This window comes from Lichtheimia ornata (assembly GCF_029851405.1).
Source record: "Lichtheimia ornata isolate CBS 291.66 chromosome Unknown scaffold00009, whole genome shotgun sequence".
Classification (NCBI taxonomy): domain Eukaryota; kingdom Fungi; phylum Mucoromycota; class Mucoromycetes; order Mucorales; family Lichtheimiaceae; genus Lichtheimia; species Lichtheimia ornata.
The window spans coordinates 303,097-317,862 of NW_026695329.1; the positions used below are offsets into that span (position 1 = coordinate 303,097).

The 14,766-nt window shown below is 43.9% G+C and overlaps 7 protein-coding genes across 7 annotated transcripts; 3 read left to right on the forward strand and 4 right to left on the reverse strand.

Annotated features, from left to right (window-relative positions):
- Positions 1–57: 57 nt before the first annotated feature.
- O0I10_002992 (succinyl-CoA ligase [ADP/GDP-forming] subunit alpha, mitochondrial) lies at positions 58–1,373 on the forward strand (the record flags this gene model as incomplete). The annotated part of the gene is made up of 6 exons (XM_058483067.1): positions 58–94; positions 169–281; positions 341–457; positions 526–958; positions 1,021–1,286; positions 1,347–1,373. The coding sequence occupies 6 exons, from the start codon at positions 58–60 to the stop codon at positions 1,371–1,373; spliced, it is 993 nt and encodes a 330-aa protein (XP_058346156.1).
- A 400-nt stretch (positions 1,374–1,773) lies between these two features.
- Positions 1,774–2,292, reverse strand: O0I10_002993 (uncharacterized protein; the record flags this gene model as incomplete). Its single annotated transcript, XM_058483068.1, has 1 exon — positions 1,774–2,292. One exon carries the CDS (start codon positions 2,290–2,292, stop codon positions 1,774–1,776), a length of 519 nt encoding a protein of 172 aa, XP_058346157.1.
- A 1,460-nt stretch (positions 2,293–3,752) lies between these two features.
- On the forward strand, positions 3,753–4,447 carry O0I10_002994 (histone; the record flags this gene model as incomplete). The annotated part of the gene is made up of 5 exons (XM_058483069.1): positions 3,753–3,852; positions 3,925–3,992; positions 4,064–4,102; positions 4,168–4,279; positions 4,356–4,447. 5 exons carry the CDS (start codon positions 3,753–3,755, stop codon positions 4,445–4,447), a joined length of 411 nt encoding a protein of 136 aa, XP_058346158.1.
- A 149-nt stretch (positions 4,448–4,596) lies between these two features.
- On the reverse strand, positions 4,597–8,051 carry O0I10_002995 (uncharacterized protein; the record flags this gene model as incomplete). Its single annotated transcript, XM_058483070.1, has 14 exons — positions 4,597–4,667; positions 4,728–4,961; positions 5,020–5,410; positions 5,471–5,742; positions 5,808–6,058; positions 6,125–6,252; positions 6,315–6,421; positions 6,480–6,632; positions 6,699–6,889; positions 6,945–7,103; positions 7,167–7,519; positions 7,579–7,743; positions 7,816–7,872; positions 7,941–8,051. 14 exons carry the CDS (start codon positions 8,049–8,051, stop codon positions 4,597–4,599), a joined length of 2,643 nt encoding a protein of 880 aa, XP_058346159.1.
- Positions 8,052–8,560: 509 nt separating this feature from the next.
- O0I10_002996 (uncharacterized protein) lies at positions 8,561–10,111 on the reverse strand (the record flags this gene model as incomplete). Its single annotated transcript, XM_058483071.1, has 1 exon — positions 8,561–10,111. One exon carries the CDS (start codon positions 10,109–10,111, stop codon positions 8,561–8,563), a length of 1,551 nt encoding a protein of 516 aa, XP_058346160.1.
- Positions 10,112–11,041: 930 nt separating this feature from the next.
- On the reverse strand, positions 11,042–11,749 carry O0I10_002997 (uncharacterized protein; the record flags this gene model as incomplete). The annotated part of the gene is made up of 5 exons (XM_058483072.1): positions 11,042–11,061; positions 11,133–11,234; positions 11,296–11,370; positions 11,443–11,625; positions 11,698–11,749. The coding sequence occupies 5 exons, from the start codon at positions 11,747–11,749 to the stop codon at positions 11,042–11,044; spliced, it is 432 nt and encodes a 143-aa protein (XP_058346161.1).
- A 1,589-nt stretch (positions 11,750–13,338) lies between these two features.
- Positions 13,339–14,715, forward strand: O0I10_002998 (uncharacterized protein; the record flags this gene model as incomplete). Its single annotated transcript, XM_058483073.1, has 1 exon — positions 13,339–14,715. One exon carries the CDS (start codon positions 13,339–13,341, stop codon positions 14,713–14,715), a length of 1,377 nt encoding a protein of 458 aa, XP_058346162.1.
- Between the last annotated feature and the right edge of the window lie 51 nt (positions 14,716–14,766).

Here is a 14,766-nt window from a genome sequence, read left to right on the forward strand (position 1 = left end):
GGTGTCTCACTTTTCCCAACCTCCTTTAACAGTTTTTTTCTTCTCACTTCATACACAATGTTCAAATCAGCCACCTCCGTTGCCCGTAATGCAGGTTCGATATCTTTATTCAACTCATTTCAACAAAGCCAACAGCACATTAACATGCTGGGCATCGGCCAACTATAGCTATTGCTGCTCGTCGTACCTTTGCAAGCCAAGCTGGTTACGAATCCACAGCCAAGAACCTCATGATTAACAAGGACACCAAGGTTATCTGCCAAGGCTTCACTGGCAAGCAGGTAGGAATAGCGTTGTTGATATGGGATCAAGGAAGGATGCTAATATGGGTTGTATGTAGGGTACCTTCCACTCTGAGCAAGCTATTGCTTATGGTACCAACATGGTCGGTGGTGTTTCTCCCAAGAAGGCTGGTCAAACTCACTTGGGTCTTCCTGTGTTCGGCTCTGTTCGTGAGGTAGGTTGAATAAAGGTGGATAGGATGTATTGTTACGCGTTTTTATTAACATGACATACATGAATTAGGCTGTTCAAGAAGCTAAGCCTGATGCCAGTGTCATTTACGTTCCCCCTCCCGGTGCTGCTGCCGCCGTTTTGGAAGCCATCGAAAATGAAATTCCTCTTGTTGTTGCCATCACTGAGGGTATTCCTCAACATGACATGGTCCGTGTCAAGCAAGCTTTGATGACTCAAAACAAGACCCGTCTCGTTGGCCCCAACTGCCCTGGTATCATTGCCCCTGAACAATGCAAGATCGGTATCATGCCTGGTCACATTCACAAGCGCGGCAAGGTCGGCATTGTTTCTCGTTCTGGTACTTTGACTTATGAAGCCGTCAACCAAACTACTCAAGTTGGCCTTGGCCAAACCCTTTGCGTGGGTATTGGTGGTGATCCTCTCAACGGTACCAACTTTATCGATTGCTTGAAGATCTTCTTGGAGGATGACAACACTGAAGGTAAAGGAAAAATGGAATTGGTATGCAAATGGGAAGGGTATTCATGCCGTTTTACTTGATAGGTATCGTCATGATTGGTGAAATTGGTGGTACTGCTGAGGAAGAAGCTGCCGATTTCCTTCGTCAATACAACTTGACTCGTGAAGCTCCCAAGCCTGTTGTGTCTTTCATTGCTGGTTTGACTGCTCCTCCTGGTCGTCGTATGGGTCACGCTGGTGCCATCATCTCTGGTGGTAAGGGTGGTGCTCAAGATAAGATCGCTGCTCTTGAAAGCGCTGGTGTCATTGTCACCCCCTCCCCTGCCCAACTCGGTAACAAGTTGAAGGAGGTAAGAAATTGGATGGAGCTTGAGTAGTCAAACTTTTGGCTGATCCACAATGTTTTATAGGCTATGACCGCTGCTGGTTTGGCATAAAAAGTAGACTCTTGTATGTCCCAAGTAGAAACCATTAATCCTCTTTCTCCCCCTCCTCACGCATTTTCAGCCTTGGACAACTAATCGCCATAGAACTATCCATCGTTTTTCATCACCACTTGTTCATTAAACACATCACATCGATACCGTCCAATTCTTTGTCATTGCTTATTATGATTACGTATGTCACGACGTCTATAATACGTATGTTCGAAAAACGCGCAATTGGATGCCCTCGTAATAGAGCTATCTGATTTCATCTTTATACATATAATGTGGAAGGTAATGATGGGTTGTAGCAATACACAAAAGTAAACGATGTCTCATTTTACGACGCTCGATCCTCTGAATACTTGAATTGGAAGCAGCTTATAGCAAAGTCCCAAAAAAAATGCAGGCTTTACAAGTTGGCAGGAGCCCCACCGCGCCATCGATCCCCTCTGCATGACACAAGCAATGAAATCCGTTTTAATTTTTTTTCTGTTTCCGATGGCGGCAGAAGGAATGTTTGCAGAAGTTGACTCAGTAGCGCTGCCATCGATTGTAAGTATGTGCCGCCATCTTCATCCTTGTCATCAGCATCAGTATCAGCACATGCTGCAAATTCGCGAACAAGCTGTCTGAGTTGGCGTTTGGGGATGTCACTGTTAGCACATATCAATTCATCAAGAGATGAACACCAGTCTCGAGATAATAGACGAGGTAAAGAGATGCAATCTTCCTTGGATGTGTACATCTTGATAACCATAGCATGATAGCTCGGTAAGAAACGGTATAAACACGAATGATGTTGCTCTGCTGTGATGACGAAAACATTGCTGAGAGAGAGTACGCCATCATCACTAAGATTCACTTCCATCTTGGCAAGGTCCACTGAGCGATTGCGATATCCAATGCTCTGAAGGATATCAGTGCCCATTAACATCGGCAAGGTACTCGTAATCATCGTCGAGGAGAACATCATCATGCGGATTGTCATCGTTATCCCTCTACAAATAGTATAAAATGACACGTTCAATAATCCAAGCAACTATGCATACATTCATAATACGACAAACCTTTGTTGTTGACATGGGAGCAGTATCACTGGATACAGCATTAGCATTGTCATCTATATCAGCGTACAAGAGAATTGGATCCGTTGACAATCAAAGTTTGAAGCATGATTGCCAACCTCGTTTTATGATCACGATGTTCTGCTGTCAGCTGATCTAGGGAATAACACCATGATTGGGACCAATCAGGACCAGCGTATCACAATCACTCTTCTCCAAAGCTGCATCCTCCTGCCGCACAGGAACATTAGCATAAAAATGATAGAAAATGATACATGACGCTACCTGGTCTTTGTCATTGATATCGTTCAAAGCCTCCCAACACAACTCTTGACATTGCGCTGAAGCTGCTGCTTTTTAACGTATGCACTTATGTCACCTACAAAGGAGCCCTAAATTCCTATTAGACTAGGCATCTTTAATGATGGTTATACCTACCACAAAGCTCCATCAAGGAACACAGCCAAATGCCATTAGACACCAATGAGCACTTGAAGTGGTAAAGCAATGATGTGAGCTACAAGATGAATGCATGGTACCCTTATTTTGGGGATCACATAATAAAGACTCTCCTTGAGACTTACCAAAGGCCATTGATGATTATGTGAATACAAGTAGAAAGAAAAGACGTATGATAGTGTTGGTGACAACAGCGTTGTTTATAGAGAGTTGGCGTGAGAAATGTTGTCATGATTGATCAACCTGATAAAGTGGTCAACCATCTTGGAGTGACGAGTCGAATTGATGCCACTTGAAAGGTGATTTTGCTGTATGTAAGTGACGAAAGCCTGTTCGATAAGAAGATCCAGATTTAGTAAGAAGCTTGTGAAAGCCAACAAATATAGTAGTAGCAATTGACTACTTTCTGTGGCAGTGGAGCATCATTGTTGCCTACAAAGGATCATCTACATTACAAATCTTACATGGCAAGCAATACAATTTTGCATTAATAACCAAACTCTACCGCAGCTGAAACCGTAGGATCCACACCATCTATGAAACATGGCGATTGATATGCACCAGTATGTTGTGTGTGAAATGTCATCAGACTTACGCAAGCAAAGCTATGAATGTGTATTCTCTTGAACAACGAATAGCATACTTTATTGTGATTGCTTATTGTGGAAAGAGATGTTGTAAGAGGACAATGAATGTAATTGAAATAGGTGTCTAGCATGGATAATGCGTGCGGGTCAGGGAAATGGGGGCATGTGACACGAGCGGCGGCATCAAATACTGCGGAATTAAAGCCTAAAATGGGGGAGGTGGGTCGGTGGTGTACAATACATTTCTCTTTCGTCTTTTTTTCTGTTACTCTTCTGCAATGGCTCGTACCAAGCAAACAGCTCGCAAGTCCACTGGTGGTAAAGCACCCCGAAAGCAACTCGCTACTAAGGCTGCCCGCAAGTCTGCCCCCACTACTGGTAAGATCAAAGAGATGGGTCAATCAAAGTGTCGACATTGGAGCATAACAAAGCCCATTCATTCTTGTATAGGTGGTGTGAAGAAGCCCCATCGTTATAAGCCCGGTACCGTTGCTCTCCGTGAAATCCGTCGTTATCAGGTTCGTTATTGCTGCTAATACGAAATGTTGTTTATAAGGGATTGGAAGCTGATACATGCATGTTATTATAGAAATCCACTGAATTGTTGATTCGCAAGTTGCCCTTCCAGGTAGGTTAATGAGTGTATTTTCCTTTGCTGCGGGATGACCGATATTGATTTTGATCATTCCTTAGCGTCTTGTTCGTGAGATTGCCCAAGATTTCAAGACCGATTTGCGTTTCCAATCATCTGCTATTGGTGCTTTGCAAGAAGCTGCCGAAGCCTATCTCGTCTCTCTCTTTGAAGGTATTGTGTTTTGCACTGGATGGTACATTAGGGGGACAATGCGCTAATAAGGAGTGGGAAATGTGATGATATATAGACACCAACCTTGCAGCCATCCACGCCAAGCGTGTTACTATCCAGCCCAAGGATATTCAGCTTGCTCGTCGTCTTCGTGGCGAACGCTCGTAAATACGCTTATCATAGTATACAAACACACACAACAGCGACCATTCCCCTTCCATTAGTATAGCTTTCTACTTCTTTTTCCCTTTGCAAATATAACAAATTTATTGGCAGCTCTTTTTTTTCATTATTTTCCCAACCATGTTTGAATGTATCTACTCGGTTTCTTCTTCCTGTACACGTCTCAATAGTGCAATGCCTTCCAATACAGGAGCCAGTGATTTGTCTAGATGTATATATACATGTTAGTAAATCAACATAAAATAGTGATAAAGAGGACACTTACAATCTTCGGTTGCCAATTCTGCACGTTCCGAATGAGCAAGTAGAACAGGGGTTGAGTGTGTTTGGAAACCTGTGATGGTCTTTGGTCGACCCGCTTGGCCAACAACGTCGACGGCTTGACCCACACGAACAGTGACCGGTAAGCTGTTGAGGTCTTCGTCGAATGTGATCAAGAATCGGGGGTACATGGCGGTGACAAGGGAATACAGAAGATAATGGAACTTGCCAAAAATAACTATACACATATCGTTAATGAAATGCATGAGTTGGGGGTATGTAATGATAGCACTTACATGATTTGTAGTCGGTCATTGTGATAAGACTGCACATGAGACCTGCAACTGCAACAGGTGACATGATCTGCCGATCGGTGTGGAAAGGATTGATTGTCATTGTACCCTTGGCCATATGCAATAGACCCTGAGCAATGCGCACCATGAAAAGACTCGATGCATCCTTGTGATAAAAGCTGGCAAGTTGACGCAACATTTGAGCGAGACGAGCATTGTTCGTGCCGGCACCGACGACACCCATAGCAAAGATGGCGCTGATAGCAACATCATTATCGTTGTCGTGAGAGTATTTGCTAAGAGTATCAAGGACATTCACCAAAGGATTGGATGCACAAAGCAAGCCCAAAGCGAGTGGCACTGTTCGTCGAATCACTGGCTCTCCATAATGCATCTAAACGATGAAATGTTAGAGGAGATGATAGCCGAAAATGGAAAAAGTTGTTTAGCTTACCAAATGGTTAAAGGAACGGAGAGACATTTCTGATCCAATATCTTCACCCATAGCGATCAATGCAATACCAAGTACAGCAAATGCTTGGAAGGTATCATCTTCTTTCGACTTGTCCAAATGATCATTGCAAAGATGGAGCATGTTTTGAATCTTGAGGACGTTGCCGGTACCAGCATATGCAAGAGCTTCCACCAACACCTCGGCTTGCTTGCCCAAAGGATGTTCGATCACCTTGAGGGTCTCAATGATAGCATCAGTAGCATCTTGTCGTCCTATGGAGGGAATTGGCCATGATTAAAAAACAAGAACAGCCATGGTATAATTGTGGAAAACTTACCAAGGAACAAAAGTGCCAAACCCAAAGCCATGAATCTGCCCCAGGTATCCTTGAGATGGTTTTCTTCACGCTCGATCATGGTTTGAAGAATTGTGCTGGAAATGTCACCATCACATGTGCCGACAAAGATCATACCCAAAGCAAGGGCTGCAAGACCTGACAATTCCATAGAGAGAGATGTGTCGCTTACAATGGGCAAGAGGAGCTCTGAAATCTCTTGTCGTGCTGAACCAGCATATGCCAAAGCAAGACTAAAGAAGCACAAGGTGTGAGCCACTTTACAAAGACATTCCTATCCCCACATTCAAGATGCTTACCCGAAAATGGCGGCCTGCTTGCTGGTAAGACTATCGCCTTCAATGTGTTCGGTGAGCAATGCCAAAGCAGGATCGGCTTCTTCACGCACACCCGAATTCAAAATGCCAATAGCCAACAAAGCACCAGCCTAACAATCTCATATGAATAAAACACTCTCTCTTTTCCATTGTATCATCTCCTCATTGTTACCTTGATGTTGTCATCGGTCGAGTACATGTACTTGTCAATGATAGACAAGCCGGCTTCCACATCCCATAAGAGAATCATACCAATGGATGCTGTAGCACTGATCATACCTTGAAGGGAAATCCATGTCAGCTAAAATCGAATGCACAACATGATCCTTATACGTACCATGATCCTTGGTCTTGTAGATCCAGTTGTTAGTGGATTCAGCATCAGGGACCACCATCTTATCTCTTCCAAAACCAGCATTGACAAAGCCATTGACAAAGCTTGATGCAAGATTATTGCGTGCAGAATCAACATTGGCGCTGAAGGTCATTCCTGATAAAAGAAAGCCGTGTTAATCCGAATGTTGAGATATGACATGTGTTGTCTTGAACCACATACTGTGAGTTTCCAAGTGAGACTTGTAAATATCCTCGGGGACCTTGGGTTCAAGCACATCCAATTCACGAGCAAGGGCGATAAAGTGCTTGGAAAGATGGGTGTTGTTGATACAATCGCTGAGTTCGCTATCTTCCACTTCAAGGTTGATTTGTTGTCGGGCGAGCTGGAATGCCATTTGCTTCTTAATTGATCTACAATCATCCATCAGCTTCACCATTCTGCATTCTAATGAAGGAAAGCACTCACCGATCAGGTGCGGATTCAAAGTCTTCTCGAATAAGATCCATATCACGCATGCGAATTGACATGTTCAATGCCTGTGCGTATTTCTCTTGTTGTTGGTAAATCTTACGCACGGTCTTCATGAAGCGCAAATCATCTGGTGGGACAAGCAAAGTGATGCATCTAGATCACATGTACATAAGTTGTCTTGTTCATCACCCAATGTATGTATAAAACGACACCTACCCAACCATATATAGACACACACGTTCATAGGTGTTCTTGTCAACGAATTGAGGGAGTTCTTCAATTGATTCGAGTTCCAACAAGAGATCCACAGCGTCAGCTTCGGCATTGTGCTTCAAGAAGAAAGGTACAATGTAGAGAGCAAGTTTGACCAAGTCATCGGTGGATTCCTCCTTTTCGGTTCTTGCTTCATATTCTTGCATGATCTCGGCTGACAAATGTCGAACGTATTCATGACCCCACGATCCAATATCTTCCTCAGTTGATCCAATGAAACGATATCTTAAGCTTTCACGTTGACCTTCCTCGGCGTATGTCATGGATAGCACGGAAAGAATATCGGCAAACAATTTCTATATCCATCATTACATCGTCAATAGGGGCGTTGCGTCGATAGTAATCATCAGCTTACTTTGTCGGCTGACTCTGGCCAAGATGCATGCAAGTCTTTGAGCGTGGTATAGTGAGGACTCAAGAACTTGAGAGGCTTTGGTACTGAGGTCATGGAACTGGTCGACGTGCGAATAAGGGTACGTAATTGCTCCAAAGCGGGTCGATGCAAGTCGCGATTGCTTTCCTGAAATACGTTGTTGCTCTCTCAATAAGTTGTCTCTTTCCCAACGCATAACTGAACACTGATCCCACGCACCTGAAGTCTCTCTACAAGCATGTCGAGCTCGTTCTTTAATTGTTGATCTTCTTCAGACTAGTAGATGCATGTTAGTATTGAAAATAAAAGCCATCTATAGAGCAGGGCAGGTCAGGGCTAGTTACCAATTCCTCTTCTTCCTCCTTCTTGTCCTTTTTCTTGTCATCGACACTCTTTTCATTCTTTGGATCGACGTCCATCTTTGTCGTCTTGTCTTCTTTTTCTTGGTTGGCCATTGTGAGTTGGGTAAAGTTGCAGAGGAAAAGCAAGCACGCGTTACGCGGCACATCGCTCTGATTTGATGTCCGAATGATGCCTCCGATTTCCACTCTCTCTCTGTTGCGGCCCCATTATTCATCACCACTGCTGCGACATGCATGCATTTACGTAACTTGAAACGTAGCTCTCCAATAGTATAGCTTACTCCTTCATATTCCCATTGCTATGATTGCCTAATCCATAATACATAAATTTACTCCACGTACATGTTGCTTTCAAAGTATGAATGATATTGATTGGCGGTATCCATAGCAACTCTTCTCAACAAGGAAACGCCGATGTCATACCAACAATGGTTGATATTGCATTTGGAAATACAGCAGCTACAAAGCAAGTACAACAGAGGAAAGCGTGGGTGAGGGAAAGGCTACTACGAGCTAAGATAGCAAAGTGATATGATGTTGTTGTATCGTACAGATTAATAAAAAAAGATAAGAGTGTAAAGGGGGAATAAGAGGCGTATCATCTACGAACGAGATCCCAATTTTTGCTTCCAGCCTTTCCAAAAGGATGAATTGTTGCTGCTGCTACGTTTCCTAGAAAATTTGAAGCTTGGTTGACGACCAATGGTACCTGGTGGTGTGGGTGGTAAGACATCCACATGCGTAGAGTTATAATCAAGCCATACAGGTTGTTGTTGTTGTTGACTATCAGAGGGTGCTCCACAATAACCAGAAGCAGCAATACCATCTGGTAATTTTACAGGGGCTAATGCTGCTGCATAATCAGCTGAAGACCAAGATGTGGTGGGTGATAAGAAACTTCCCGAGGATGTGGATGCTGAAGATGCGGATGACCCACGAAAAGATGACTTTGGCAAAGGAGGAAGAGGATCTCGAGGAGGTGCTGTCAAAGGTGGTGGAGATGTTGGACGAGACGATAAGCCGGATGATGATCTTACCAATGCTGTTTGTCGTAAAGCTGGGGATGAAGCACGCGAAAGTAGATGACGATGGTATTGTTGAGGATGAGGTCTCTCTGAAGATGGCAAGTCAGCTGATGTGGAACGCATTGATCCATTATTATTGTAATTGCTTTGTTGGCTACGTAGCAGCTTGAACATCTCCTCTCGTTCTTCTAGTAATCTTGAAAGCAGGTTGCGTTTGTCCTTGATTTCGAGTTGCTGTAACTCCACTTGTTCCTGCAGCAAGAGCAATTCATCACGCTCACATTGTGCTGAGGAGACCTTGCCTTCTAGAGCTGCAATCAATTCTTCTTGCTTATGCACAACCTCCGTAAGCGTTCGTGTTTGTTTCCTCTCATTCTCAAGGTCGCGAGCTTGTCGCTCAAAGACTGACTGAGCTCCCTTTTCCATCGCCAGCAATTGTTTCTTGACAATAAGGAGGTCATCATCGGTACTTGTCCTGGTATCATTCTCCTCCTTATCGTCCCTACTATTGGGTGCGCCCTTGTTGTTGTCGTCGTCATCATCATCCAAAGAAGCAATGCAGCTACTATCCCCTTTCTCGGCTTTGTTGGCAGAACGCTTGCACAATGGCTGCTGATTATCCACATTCCTAGTAGTCGTAGTAGTCCCACATCTTGTTGTTGTATGCTGCCCATTGCAGTGTTCCACAGCTTGTTGATACATATCAACTAAATCATGCATGATCGCATCAATTCGACTTGTATTGTGGCTGCTGACAATGCCATGATAATTTTTTGGTGATCGTTGTTTGACACTTGATGATCTAGATAGGCTGCTGGATCGATGGCTAAGAATACCACTTGTGGTGTTTCTTTTCATAGTAGTAGGCGTCGTGTCGTTGAATTCAGATCGATCAAACTTGCTCAACATGGATGCTACACCACCACCAGTTGAGCGGATACGTTCTAATTCAGCCGCTCTTGCGGATTTGTTGGTGATGATGGATGTACGATTATCTTTGCCATCTTTCCATGTTGAGCCACCAATTTTGTTGATGGGGGGTTTTGCACTGGTGGCAATGGTGGTGCTGTTGTTTGTATTGACAGCAGCATTCTTGTTCAACAATGCTACGGTTGCTTGCACACTCATATGGTATATAGGTTATTCGAATGAAGACGTGAAGAAAGAGAGGGTCGCTGGGTAAAATAAGAACAAAGCAACAAGAATCCAAGGGGAAAGGGAGGGATGTGTTTTGATATTAAGAAAGACAAAAAGAGGGAGAAGACCCACCTTTCAAATCAAGCATATCCCCACGCCGACAACTCCATTGTGCCTTGCAGATCTAAGTATGCGTTGAGTGTTCTTGCATATACACACACACAATTAGTTACATATCTCCTTCATTGAAAACCTACGTGGACACTAGTTTCTCTAGTACACAACCCCCCTCACAACCACATTCACAACTCTCCTCGCCTCCTTCCTTGTCGTTATCCGACTCTTACTCATAAACCCCATTGCCTGGAAAGAAAAGAAAAGCGACAACCCCTTTTGTGTCAAACACAGCCTTTGCATTTTCTTTGAAATGGGTGCGTGAAAGCAGCAGCTGACATTTCTACCTACCTTGCCAATGCATAATACCAATAACGTGTATGCAAATGCACATGCCTAAATTCGTGTTTGATGCATGTATAGTGCACTAGCCAGTTATAAAAATAGCAAGTCTTCATCTATAGGCGTAAACCAAGTATATGATTGCTGACTCCTATGTGCAGACACAGGCCTGTGCGTAAGCTCAAATCAGGGGCATCATGCTGCTCAACCATTTTCGGCAATACTAGTTTCCTCTCCACACTATAGGTGATGATGATATTACTGCATAACCATACATCTGGTGCTCGTTCATCACTCATTTTGGTGTTCGCATCATAATTTGGCCTTTCTTGGCAGATAATCAATTATCCCACAACATTGTATGATCAGATGAAAATTCAAAAAGGCATGCTGTGATTTAGTTGACATTTATCTACAGCGTTGATACTGCTTTTTATGGGGAGCAACATACTACAGACAGCAGATTTACTCGCGACGGCCACGGCCTACATGTAGCAATTGATGATAAGCAAACTCGTTATGATAATCATAACCCAATGATCCACAACCAACTTACCGAAACCACCACGGAATTCAGGCTTGAAGTCACCAGAGGCACCTTCCTTGCGGCGGTAGTCATCACGATCACGACGACCACCTTCACGACCTTCACCACCGACTAGATCAAAAGCAATGTGGATGAGCATGATGAATGAATGATATCAAAAGACAAGACTTACAAGCACGACGGGGAGCAGCAGGACGAGCAGTCTTCTTCAAAGTAGCGGGAACAATCTCTTGGGGCAAGTGAAGGTCTAATAGTAGCATAACATCATAAGCCATGTGCGTCTATAGATCATCCATGACATCCCATATAGACAACATACATTCACGAAGATAATCAATACCCTCGTTGGTGAGAGTATAGTAGTACCACTGCCACGAGAACTGGGTCTTGACAAGGCCCTTGGAGGTCAAGGATTGCATAATCTTGATGACTTCAAGGTTGGGAACGTCAATTTCGGGGTGCTTGGCCAAGTTGAAGTCCTTGGGAGCAACAAGAGCACCGTCTACATGAAGTGCATGCTGTCAATATCTCGTTTTGAACGTCGAATTCACACGCTGTCGTTGTCATGTCGTACCCTTGAAAAGAGTCTCGTAGATGAGCTTGCGGTTCTGCTTCTGAACAAGCATGTTGAGCAAATCTATACACCATGTCGATCGATGAGTAAAGAGTATCCATATCGCCCCCACATGTTGCCATGGTATCATCCACGTATCCAATCCATCCATCCTTTGATCTTTTCATCCATCCATCGCCATTCATCCTCTTCTTTGTCCATCTCTTGTGTTGCAACCTATTAGCCTGATTACTTACACGCGGTAAAAGAGGGCGTGCCATGATTGGCAAGCCCTGGCCAATGTATCCCACCCGCTCGCCGAGTCGGCCATTGAATGTGAGTCGTCGTTGTCGGGCCACCCACCAACCTACCTACTCAACAGCATGTACTTTACACCATGGCAACCAAGCGTATTGCACTAAGGAGATATAAGAAAAATCCCATGACAACGATTCTCCTTTTCAAATTGACAAAATCCACATAAGGTTGATGCAGGTATCATGGGGGGTTATTCTAGGGACTCTCTTGTCTATATTATGTATCTGCAACAAGTCGTCAATAAAACGCATCATTATCACCCATCATCAAATAAGAATCAGTTAGTAATGGCAAGTCAACGAAATGGTGTTGATATGGCTATTACAAATAACATTGTCGGGATGCCATACGATCAAGTGTGAGGGGATCAAATAACGCAACCCCAGCGTAACTTGTAGTAGTAAAGCAAGGAGAAATACATAACCGTAAGGGATTTTGCATACATGATTGGCGTACAACATTGTCAAAATGATACATACCTATTGTTGCTTGTGGCAGTAAAGCCGTTCCCAGCAGTAAAATGTTGCAATTGATCCCTGGAAGAGAGCACATGAAGGGCTATTATCGTCATCTTGAGCTAACAAATTACTGTAAACACCACCGTATAGCATCCTATCATAGCAGAAGGTACTATTATGTTCATTGTTGCCTATCGCTGTAATGTTTCCCCTATGCCAAGCTCTGGCTTTTGTTACGCAAATCAAGCCCTGTGCATCTTTTTTTATCACAGCATGACCGAGAATTTCGACCACAGATAGCAGTTCCTCTACATCAACATTGACTGCATAAGGCAATCATAGCGTCTTTGTTAGAACAAAGACGACCATATACCCGGTCACGTTTAGTCAATTGAATGGAATTTGATTGTTCCTGGCACCCAAAGGTTGGATTTTGTCGCTGAGCAATCCACACCAGCCATGAAACGTGGCTGAGACTGCATCTTCAAGTTCATCTTATCGCGTTTTGACATTCGAGCGTGTATATGCAGGATTGATTATTTTGGTAAAAACATGCCGAGATGCAATGGTCATGCGTATGAATTGTCGCCAATAGAGCATCTTGTTTGTCAAAGGCCACTTGTTGTTTACACATCAATTGCATCATTAGCAATGGCTGAATTTCCTTATTAGAGATCGAAGTTTGAATGCATCGATCTCGATCGCTTATGCGAGATGATAGGTTTGACGGGACTAGAAGAGCGATAAACGGGGAATAATATACATATTTGGACCGTGTGTAATGCTGTTACGACCTCCGTGCTGCGGACAAGAATTGTCTTTATATAATTCGATCTCATAATTTGAATGGCCATTGTTCTTTATTCTCTTTGTTCATTGTACTCAAATGCGTGCCCTTGGTTTATTGGAAAAGTATCAAGTTTCTAAGCTACTCACTCACTGCTATGGGTCTGTAACGCTTACGGCGATTCTGGAACATGATGCCCCTGTTGGCGATATCCGACAGTTTTACCTCGCCTGGTTGTATCCAGCCATAGTACGACTCGTTGCCAAGCACCCTCTGCTCACTGCCGTTGTGCAAGACGCCGACAAGGAAACAGCCCATTTTACCATTGTCTCTGATTTCAACCTTGAGTCCATCGTCACGTTTGACGAGCTGCAGTATTGGGAACCGAATGAGCAAGCAAAACGATTGGCCGAGCAATGCGACAAGGAATTCGACTATGACGATCACAGCATTCCACTGTGGCGACTTCACATTGACACCCACCCTGATCGACCCAAGGAATGCAGTATTACTTTTGCTGTGCAGCACGTGATTGCCGATGGCAGGAGCTTGGCTATCTTTTGGCAGGACCTACTCGAGTATCTCAAGGATGGCAACAATGAAGCTGCTTCACCACCATTTGTGTTGCGAGGCAACAAGGAGAAAGCGATCGCACCTGCTTATGAGCATCGAGGAGCACCACGATACACCATAATGGAAAAAGTGCGTTTATTGGCAGGACATGTGATGCCATCATTGTTTGGTGAGAAAAAGAGCGTGTGGCGTGGTGATCGTCCTTCGGTGATGGATCGTTCCAAGGTATGCCATGATTCGATTGTTCAAGTGATACGAGTCGACCCGGCCATTTGGAAGAAGATTTGTGCAACAGCCAAACAACAGCACGGCATTACCCCGCATGCTGCCATCATGACCGCCATCATGTTGACGTTTTCACAATTGTATCCCAAGGAATCAGCCGTCAAGTCTAGCACTCCCGTCAATTGTCGTGGTATGGTGAATCCACGTATCCCTGAAGATGAGATTGGCAACTTTGTCGGCTCCTACTCTCGCATTTGGACATCTTCTGATTTCAAGGATATTACATCATTCTGGAAAGCTGCGAAGGCATATCATCAAGGATTACAAGCCAACAAAAAAGAGGCTGCCAAAGAAGTATTCCAATTGGAGTTCTTGTCTCGTTTCCCTGAAGACTATTGCGAAATCCTTTGGTTCGAGAAGTGGAAAAAGTTTTTGCCCATGGGTCGTGAAGGCGGTATTGAACTTTCAGATCTCGGTCGATGCTCAGCCAATGCAAAGGAGCTTTACTTTTGCCAGACGGCCAATACCTTCACTACGGCTATCAATGTCAACGCTATCAGTACCTTGGATGCCATGCATGCAACAATCGCTTATCAGAGAGATAGCCTTGATGAAAGCAAAATGGATAAGTTTGGAGCGACGTTGATGAAAACGCTAGAGCTTTCCCTTCAGCAGTGATTTTAGATCGTATCTTCCCTTTTCTTTAGAACTTGCTAGCTTATTACCTAC